Source organism: Nyctereutes procyonoides, unplaced genomic scaffold (genome assembly GCF_905146905.1).
Source record: "Nyctereutes procyonoides isolate TBG_1078 unplaced genomic scaffold, NYPRO_anot_genome, whole genome shotgun sequence".
NCBI lineage: Eukaryota > Metazoa > Chordata > Mammalia > Carnivora > Canidae > Nyctereutes > Nyctereutes procyonoides.
The window spans coordinates 65,710,557-65,721,416 of record NW_026575049.1 but is presented as its reverse complement, the minus strand read 5'-3'; the positions used below and the strand labels follow the sequence as shown (position 1 = coordinate 65,721,416).

The 10,860-nt window shown below is 39.1% G+C and overlaps 1 protein-coding gene and 1 pseudogene across 1 annotated transcript; one reads left to right on the top strand and one right to left on the bottom strand.

Annotated features, from left to right (window-relative positions):
- Positions 1-7,873: 7,873 nt before the first annotated feature.
- Positions 7,874-8,270, bottom strand: LOC129512197 (trafficking protein particle complex subunit 2-like; annotated as a pseudogene).
- LOC129512196 (inorganic pyrophosphatase 2, mitochondrial-like) lies at positions 8,270-10,049 on the top strand. The gene is given in 3 exon segments (XM_055329453.1): positions 8,270-8,282; positions 9,054-9,779; positions 9,782-10,049. Coding segments are annotated over 3 exon segments (939 nt in total). The 3' UTR covers positions 9,982-10,049.
- Positions 10,050-10,860: the final 811 nt, after the last annotated feature.

Below are 10,860 nucleotides of genomic sequence, written 5' to 3'. Positions count from 1 at the left end.
ATCCCCGGACCCTGAGATCATGACCTGAGTCAAAATCCAGTCTACCACTTAACTGACTGAGCCACTCAGGTGTGCCCCTCGAATATAATCTTGTGTGGAACTTCAACATATAAAATAGATTAAAGCTGCCATAGTAGTTGAAAGTTTGAGAAATCAGGATGGATAGGAGGCCTCAGGGAAATATGCCTTTTCTGCATCTGCTTTATATTTTTTTAAGATTTTATTTATTAATTCATGAGAGACGCAGAGAGAGGCAGAGACATAGGCAGAAGGAGGAGAAGCAGGCTCCATGCAGGAGCCCGATGCAGGACTCGATCTTGGAACTCCAGGATCATACCCTGAGCCAAAGGCAGACACTCAACCACTTGAGCCACCCAGGTGTCCCACTGGATCTGCTTTAGTAGTTGTTGAGGTACCATACCCCGCTGAGCAGTGCATTAGTTCACAAATTACACATCTTCCTTTTGTGGCTCCGGTGCCCAGCACTGTACAATATTCCTGGAAATATATTTATTTGATCTCAGCAAATTGAACTCAAGCATTTCTGTGTCCTTTTATTTTTCCTTTCTATGAAATTAAATTTCATATTTTTTAATTTTTAAGAAATTACATTTTTTGTTTTGTTTTTTTAATTTTTTTTTATTTATTTACGATAGTCATAGAGAGAGGCAGAAGCACAGGCAGAGGGAGAAGCAGGCTCCATGCGCCTTGAGCCCGACGTGGGATTCGATCCCGGGTCTCCAGGATCGCGCCCTGGGCCAAAGGCAGGTGCCAAACCGCTGCGCCACCCAGGGATCCCTTGTTTTGGTTTTTAAAAAAGATTTTATTTATTTATTCATGAGAGACACAGAAAGAGAGAGGCAGAGACAGAGGCAGAGGGAAAAGCAGGCTCCTCGCAGGGAGTAGTGGGACTCAATCCCTGGACCGCGTGATCATGCCCTGAGCTGAAGGCAGATGCTAAACCACTGACCCAACCAGGCATCCTACATTTTTCATTTTTTTTCCAATTATAAAAACAGTGCATGCAGATGATAGAAAATATCAACCAACATCTATTCACTACACTCATGAAAATGCAGCAAATCCTTGATTATGCAAATTCAGATGCAGTACTATTGGTGACTGGCTCCTGCCATCTACCTGGTCATTTCACTTTACACAAAATAATGTGATCACACATTTTAGGCAATTATTTTGGAGTACGAGGTAGAGAGACTTTGCTTCTATCCTTCTGTCATGATTTTATGTATATTATTTCACACAAAAATCTTGCTAGGGGGGATCCCTGGGTGGCGCAGCGGTTTGGCGCCTGCCTTTGGCCCAGGGCGCGATCCTGGAGACCCGGGATCAAATCCCACATCAGGCTCCCGGTGCATGGAGCCTGCTTCTCCCTCTGCCTGTGTCTCTGCCTCTCTCTCTTTCTCTCTCTGTGACTATCATAAATAAATAAAAATTAAAAAAAAATCTTGCTAGATATATCTATCCCCATTTTACACATGAGAAATGAGGGCTTTAAAAAAATTAAGTCTAGTAACATCAAAGGATATGAGGTCTACATAACAGAAATCAATACATTATTATATGTCATTAGTGAACAATCTGAAAATGAAAGAATATCAGAAAAATCCAAATTTAATATAAAACCTATGTACTGAAAACTATGAAACATTGCTGAGAAAAAGAAAAGATTTAGATAAGTAAACATACCATGTTCATGGATTAAACACATTGTTAAGATGACAGTTCTCTTCAAACTGATCTATAAATTCAAATATAATCTCTATCAAAACCCCAGCAGGGTTTTTTCTTTTTTAGGAATTGACAAGTTTGATCCTAAAAGCTATATGGAAATGCAAAAGGACCAGAATAGCCAAAACAATTTTGAAAAAGAAAAGCAAAAGTGGCAGACTTTGACTGATTTCAAAACTTATTATAAAGCTACAGTAATGAAGACTGTGATATTGTCACAAGGAGAGATCAATGGTACAGAATAGAAAGCCCAGAAATAAACTTATATTTATGGTCAATTAATTTTCAACAAATCTGCTAAAACAATTCAATGAGGAAAAGGGTAACCTTTTTTTCAAAAAAAAAATAGTGCTTGAATAATTGGATATTCTTGTATGTGGAGAGAAAAAAGAACTTTGATCCTTACCTCATGCTATATGCAAAAATTTATTCAAATGGATCATAAATTTAAATTTAGAGCTGGGGAGTCTGGCTGGCTCAGTTGGAGGAACGTGTGAATTTTGATCTCAGGATTGTGAGTTTGAGCCCCACACTGGGTATACAGATTAAAGATTTAAAGAAATCTTCACCTCACACCAGTGAGAATGGGGAAAATTAATAAGGCAGACAAAAAATGTTGGAGAGGAATTCGGAAAAAGGGAACCCTCTTACACTGGAGGTGGGACTGTGAACTGGTCAGCCAACTCTGGAAAAAACTGTTGGAGGTTCCTCAAAGAATTAAAAATAGACCTGCCCTACGACGACCACCAGCCAATAGCACTGTTAGGGAATTTACCGACCACAGATTCAGATCAAAGAAACGCCAGGGGCACCTCACCGCCGATGTTTCTAGCAGCCATGTCCACAATAGCCAATCTGTGGAAAGGAGCCTCGGTGCACATTCGAAAGATGAATGATAAAGAAGAATGGTGTCTTATGTATACACTGGAATATTACTCAGCCATTAAAACGACAAATAACCCCCATCTTGCTTCAACGTGGATGGAACAGCGGGTATTAGGCGGATGAAGTTAAGTCCACCAAACGCAGAAGACAACTGTGTATGTTCTCAATCATTTGGGAATATGAATAATAGTGAAGGGGAATATAAGAAGGAGAAGAAATTGTGGGGAGATATCAGAAAGGACACAATAACATTAAGACTTCTAACCTGGGAAATGGACTAGGTGGTGGAAAGGGGAGGAGGGGCGGTAGGGGGAAATGGGTGAACCGTCACGGAGGGGACACTTGACGGAATGAGGCACTGGTGTTATTCGGTATGTTTAAATTGAACACCAATAAAAATTAATTAATAAAAAAATAAAGAAAATCTTAAAAAAAATTGAAAACATAAAAATTAATTAAAACTAAAACTCTATAAGTTATGGAAAAAAAGATGAGAAAAATCTTTTGATGTTAAGCAAAGATTGCTTAGATGTAACACCAAACTCATGATTCTTAAAACAAAAAAAAAAATGATAAGTTGGACTTAACAGAAATTTTAAACTTTTAACTCATGTATATAGAAAACAAAAAGACAAGCCACAGACTAAAAGATTTTTGTAAATTATATATCCAACAAAGAACTTGTATCCAGAATAAATTAAGAGCACATAACAACAACAGTAAGACAAATTACCTAATTTTAAAGTGGGTGAAAGATTTGAATAGACATTTCACCCAAGATGTTTTATAATAATAATAAGCACATGGAAAGATACTAATCATTAGGGAAATACAAATTAAAACCATAATGAGAGTGATGGCCTGCAGGCAGGAAGGCTACCAGTAGACTGGGACTTGTGCCTCTCCACCAGGCTGGCATGTAGGGCCCCACCAGGCACTCAAGCTAGGACTACTGGGCAGGCCGCCCTCAAGGCTGTTGGGAGCTGCCAGACAAGAGCCTTTCACTCCTGCAGTTGTGGCATCTTCCTTCAGGGGCAGCTCCGTACAGTGGCCTTCAGCATGTTGATGCTCAAACCCAAGAACCATAGCATGAAAGATGTCCCTGGAGGATATGGTTTTAGACACTTTCAAACAAGTCATAGGAATGTTGTTCACCCACTTTGCAAATGTGTACCCAGCAGATCTTATTGAAGAGGACACCTGTTCATTTCAACTTCTTGGGACACAATTGTTGGCAAGTTGCTCATCTATGTAGGGGTGTAGACCCTAAGTGATTTGGTCAAGTCAGTGGGAGCCCCTGCATTTGGACAAATGTGGAGACCCTCTGCAGTGTAGAGCCTAGGTCCAGCAGTGTGCTCTTTACATCTTGAACGTGATTTTTGAAAAGTCTGTTGGCTTCATCACCCTCCTCATACTTCAGTGGAAAAAGGTGGCTCTATTGAGTCCCGCTGAAAACCCAGATCTAAAACTGGCCATCGTCATGCTGGTCACCCTCTTCTTTGTCAATGCTTTAGTGTTTTGGATAGTGGATTTCACTCCTAAACATGCCCATTTGAAGAATACATGCAATCTTTTACAAAACCATGGTATCATTATATTTAGGAAAAATTAGCAATAATTCCATATCATCTAACATTCAGTCCATATTCATATTTCCCCAGTTGTCTCTACCACATTTATAGCTATTTTTCTTCCTAAACCAAGATCCAATCAGGGTTCATATATTGTGTTTGTTATCTCTCTCTCTCTTTTAAAGATCTATTTATTTATTAGAGAGCACAGGGCAGCCTGGGTGGCTCAGTGGTTTAGGGCCTCCTCAGCCCAGGGTGTAATCCTGGAGTCCTGGGATTGAGACCCACGTGGGGCTTCCTACATGGAGCCTGCTTCTCCCTCTGCCTGTGTCTCTGCCTCTCTCTCCTCTCCGTGTTTCTCATGAATAAATAAAATCTTTTTTTAAAAATAAAATCTTTTAAAAAAATTAGAGAGCACATGCACTTGTACATGCAACTGGGGATGGGGCACAAAAGGAGAGACTCCCACTAAGCATGGAGCTTCAGGTGGGCTCCCATGAGATCATGACCTAAGCTGAAACCAAGAGTTGATGCTCAACTGACTGAGACACCCCAATACCCCTTGCTACATCTCTTTGATCTCTTAATCTAGAGTAAGTCTAGAAAAGTCTTCCCACTTTTTTTTCATGATGTTAACTCTTTGAAGAGTCCAGGTCATTTGGCTATAGAAATGTTCCATGTTCTGGATTTGTATGATTGCTTTCTTTTTTTTTTAAAGATTTTATTTATTTATTCATGAGAGACACACACAGAGAGAGAGGTAGAGACACAAGCAGAGAGAGGCAGGCTCCATGAAGAGAGCCCGATGTGGGACTCAGTCTCAGAACTCTGGGATTACATCCTGGGCCGAAGGCAGGCACCCAACTGCTGAGCCACCCAGGTGTTCCATATGATTGCTTTCTTGTGGTTGGTTAAATACATTACGTTGTTATGGCATTTGATGATACTATAGACAGGATGTGTTACGTGGATATCTTTGCTTTTGATAATACAAAATTAGCATTGTATTGATATCAGAACCAAGTAAAAGTCTTGCAATACTATAAGTAGTGCTATTGTCTTGAATTAGATCTAGCCTAGAAAGAGTACAATTGTTATACATGGATACACACACATACACAAATGTAGGGATCTGTGATTTATGATTCCATATCTCTCTTGGGGAAGGGAATAAATATTATGAAAGTTAATAAACTAAATGCTTTACTATCTGATTTCCTGACTTCATTCATTCATTCATTCATTCATTCATTCATTTTAGAGAGAGAGCAGGAGCAGGGAGAGGAGCAGGCAGAGAGGGAGAGAGAGAATCTCAAGCAGACTCTGTGTTGAGTGTGGAGCCCTAAGCGGGGCTTGATCTCACAACCCAGAAATCATGATCTGAGCCAAAATCAAGAGTCGGATGCTCAACTGACTGAGCTACCCAGGCGTCCCAGTAAAAGTATTTCATAGGCAATTATATGTACTTCCTATTGCATCACATTTGAGGAAACACGATGTGTGGATGTCCCACAGTTAGTGATGTTAAGATTATTCAGTGGATTTTGGTTTTATCAAATGATACATTACAGAGTTCCCCATGAGTTTGCCACTAAATTGTTAAAACAGTCTTCAATGATTGTTGCCTCTGTGGATCAGAAAACAATCAAGTACAGTTTGCCTGACCCATCATTTCTCATTTCCAAAGCTAATAGGTTTTGACCTTAATTAGCCACTACAGTTGCAGATCTTACTACAATAAAATCCATTAGGCACCAAGACTCGGTGCCCAACACACGGCTTCCCATCAGTTTTTCAGTTTTTCCTTCCTAAATATCATTGGACAGCCTAAGATCATCAAACACTTGAGGAAAATCTCTAACACCTAAGACAAAAACCAAAACAGTGGCAATGTAGGAAGCAGAAGAGAACTTTTAAAAATCATTATAATTAATATCTTTGTATCTTCAAAGGGATAACAAAATTTTAAATATGACAGGAGAAAAAATTCAACAGAAATGTTGGAACATACAGGTTGAGACACTTTCTGGAAAGTAGAGTGGAAAGATAATAAAATGGAAAAAAAATTAAATTAGAGGACCAGGCCAGGACTCTTTTTTTTTTTTTGAGATTTTATTTATTTGAGGGAGGGAGAGAGAGAGAAAGAGAGATCATGAGTGTGTGTGAGTATGCACATGTGTATGCTTGAGTGCGGGGAGGGACAGAGGAAGAGGGAGAAGCAGACTCCCTGCTGAGCATGGAGCCCAATGTGTGGCTCCATCCCAGGACCCTGAGATCATGACCAGAGCCGAAGTTAATGCTTAACGAACTAAGCCACCCAGGCACCTCAGGCCAGGATATTTGATATCAGAATATCAAATTTTATTAATAGAATTTACAGAGAGAATAGAAAGCAGAAGGAAAGAAAGAATTTGGGAAATAATACAAGATTATTTCCAAGAACTGAGAAACAATTTTGTAGACAATACTCCATTTCTTAGAAAGTTACTAAAGGATGTATCCCTGGAAAATGAAGCAGTTATTCAAGAAATATGAAATCATGAGAAGTAGAAGACCAGGGATTCAGTACAACAGAAGGAAATAAGAATTCCATGACTGATGATACAACAAAAATCCCAAGGAATCTGCTGTGCATCAGTCTAGAGTCTGAATCAGAACAGAGTACTTCAGGAGGGAAATCAATCTCTAGCCCACCTCCCATATACACATATATACTAGATTATCTGATATATTTTAAAACTTTGAGGGATGCTTGGGTGGCTCAGTCAGCTAAGTATCTGCCTTAGGCTCAGGTCACGATCCCAGGAACTTGGGATCCAGCCCTGTGTTGGGCTCCCTGCTCATCAAGGAGTCTGCTTCTCCCTCTCCCCTTCCTTCTGCCCCTCCCTCCCACTTGTGCATGCTCTCTCTCTCTCTCTCTCATTTATAAACAAACAAACAAACAAACAAATAAATAAATGGCTTTGTGAGCTGTATGTAGGTACTTCTAGTGGAGAGTTTGGTGAAAAACTAGTGATTACTTCTTAAAGAGAGGAAAAATAAGACAATGATTAAATCCAGGGAAAAAATTTAAATTGTAATACAAAAGAAATGTTATTATGTATACTACATGGCTCAGTATGAGTGTAAATACTAAATAATGGTCTAATCAAATATTATGATATTTGGATGCTAGGAGGATGAGGGGAAGGGAAGTGTGTGTGTGTTGGAGAGGAGTTAAGTATCAGAACAAGGAATTAAGTATCAGAAGAAACAACTAAGTTGAAGGTAGTTGTCTTGGCAAAGTGGAAGTTGAGAGTAGAGAGGATAAGGCCAATACTCCATGTTCAACACTATAAGCTTTGTAAAACCATTTGACTTTTTTTTTTTTTTATTTCAGAGAGAGAGAGTGTGTGCACTCAAGCTGGGGGAAGGGCAGAGAAAGAGGGAGAGAGAATCTCAGGCAGACTCCTCTGAGCTCAGAGCCCATCAAGAGGCTCCATCTATTAACCCTGAGGTCATGACCTGAGCTGAGATTAAGTGTCGGCCACTTTAACTGAGCCACCCAGGCATCCCTTGACTTTTCCCCTAAACTTTTCAAGGCTATTTAATCATGTTACTTACAATGTACACATTCCTGAGAATCCCCCCATCGTAGCAACATGGTTTATTTCCAAAATTTTCTACATTCAACTTACAAGGTGTTTCTTCCCAAGAAACTGCACTTTTCTGTCAAATGCGCTTGATCAAATAGGAGAATCAGGTTCATAAAATGGATTCATTGTAAACTTTATGTATAAATCATAGACATCAGTAAAGAACTTCTTTATTTCATCTTCTTGCCTTATGTCATGAAGCATAATAAAACTCATATGACTTGCAATAACAAATGTTGAAACAAACCACTCATTGAATTTTTCCACAGTTTTCAAGTACATGTGGTTGGACAGCCGCATGTTCTCATCTATGAGGTTGAGAGCAGTGTGTGCTATGCATTTGGTTCAGAAGATGATGATCATCTTTGGATTCTGCTTTTCCAACTGGCAAAAACTCCATTTCAAAAACTGGATTATTATGGTTGCCAGATGGTGGGAGTCAGTTCCCACCACAGATCTGTGTGGACAACCTCTGTTGGAACTCCCTGAAAAACATTTGACTTTCTAACCTCTGTGTGTGTGTGTGTGTGTGTGTGTGTGTGTGTGTGGAGTGTAGGTGGAATACCCAGTGCTAAATAAACAATGGCTGATTTCTTACTTAAAAAAAAAAGATTTTATTTATTTGTTCATGAGAGACACAGTGAGAGACACGGAGAGAGGCAGAGACACAGGCAGAGGGAGAAGCAGGCTCCCTGCAGGGAGCCCAGTGTGGGACTCGATCCCAAGACCCCGGGATCACATCCTGAGGCAAAGGCAGATGCTCAACCACTGAGCCACACAGGTGTCCCTGATTTTTAACTTTTTTTGTCTCTTTTTATCAAGGCTTTATTACCCTATGCAACATAAATTGTAAGATCCTAGTGTATCTTGTTTAAATTAAATTTTAACCCTGGATTTGGGAGCTTCCTTAGGCTTCTACATACAATATGGCAATATGGACAACACCCTAACATAATCTCGTTAGCAGCACGTTTACAAACTTTTACAACTTGATTATATATGTTGTTACCTCGACTCAGCTACTTACTGTTGATTCTTACAGGCTTCGACTTCCAAGTTTAGTTTTCTGTCCTTGAGGTTTGCTGACTGACAGGTACACAAGGACTCTTCTATTTCATAAATTTTATTACAAGTTGCATCAAAGATCTATACTATAATAAAAATTAATATTGCATAAATAACATATAAAAGTAAACACCTATTGGGCGCACAGGGCCTGACCCACACCGCGCTATGGCTTCCTACTGCACAGAGGAGCACAGCCAGCCCCGCTCCCCCAGTTACCACCTCTTCTTCAAGAATGTAGCTGGTCACTACATTTCCCCCTTTCATGATATTCCTCTGAAGGTGGACTCAACAGAGGAAAATGGCATTCCTACAAAGAGAGCACGAAATGATGAGTATGAGAATTTGTTTAATATGGTTGTAGAAGTACCTCGGTGGACAAATGCTAAAATGGAGATTGCCACAAAGGAGCCTTTGAATCCCATTAAACAAGATAGAAAGGATGGCAAGCTACAGTACGTGGCGAATATCTTCCCTCACAAGGGTTATATTTGGAATTGTAGTGCCCTCCCACAGACTTGGGAAGATCCCCATCGAAAAGATAAGAGTACAGACTGCTGTGGAGATAATGATCCTATTGATGTTTGTGAAATAGGCTCAAAGGTTCTTTCTTGTGGAGAGGTTATTCCTGTGAAGATCCTTGGAATTTTGGCTCTTATTGATCAGGGTGAAACAGATTGGAAAATAATTGCTATCAATGTGAATGATCCCGAAGCCTCAAAGTTTCATATTGATGATGTTAAGAAGTACAAACCAGGTTACTTGAAAGCTACGCTTAACTGGTTTAGATTTTATAACGTGCCAGAAGGAAAACCAGAAAACCAGTTTGCTTTTAATGGAGAATTCAAAAACAAGGCTTTTGCTCTTGATGTTATTAATCTACTCATGAATGCTGGAAAGCATTGCTTATGAAGAAGTGTGATGGAGGAGCTATAAAGTGCACAAATGTGCATATATCTGACAGCCCTTTCCATTGCACTCAAGAGAAAGCAAGATCAATAGTTGAACTGGTGTCATCTTCACCGAATCAAGAAAATAATACCGAAGATCAAGTGTGGCACTTCCTTGGCAAGTGATGGAACATTTGAAGTTTGGCTATCAAGACTCCAATCTCCAAGGACTCCACGACTCCCTTTCCTCCAAGTGCTAGCACAGGCAGATCTATAAGGATTTACTGATTTCCTGTTGAAACTTCATTGTTTTTCCAGCCTTTTTTGAGATACACAATATGTAAATAAAGACTGATATTTAAAAAAATAATAAAAGTAAACATATATCCAATATAATATGTATAATAAAGCTTGTGTCTGTGGGGCGTATTAAAAAATGATATTTAATTTTAGTGAAGATTATTAGAAGTTTTTTAGTGAAAGATAGTGCAGATACCCTGCATTATTGTAAGAAACAATGCAAAGTCCATTATTAATCCAGATAGTTTATAGATTCTTTTTTTTTTAATTTTATTTATTTATGATAGGCACACAGTGAGAGAGAGAGGCAGAGACACAGGCAGAGGGAGAAGCAGGCTCCATGCACCGGGAGCCCGATGTGGGATTCGATCCCGGGTCTCCAGGATCACGCCCTGGGCCAAAGGCAGGCACTAAACTGCTGCGCCACCCAGGGATCCCTAATCCAGATAGTTTAAAAAAGAACACAGATTTTAAAATATACATACAATAGTATATATTTTCTATGCCCTCACTTAGATATGTAAATATATGTTAAAAGATAATCTGATAACCTCTTAGGACAGTACAAAATTTGAAAGGGATCTAAAAGGACTTACCTTAACTAAAATATGCCAGTTTTTTTTTTTTTTTTTAACACAGGGGATGTTTTCATATATTTCCCATGTAATTAAAAAATTAATGTTTAAAAATATATATAATTTAAAATAAATTTTTTTTTAAATTTTTTTATTTATTTATGATAGTCACAGAGAGAGAGAGAGAGAG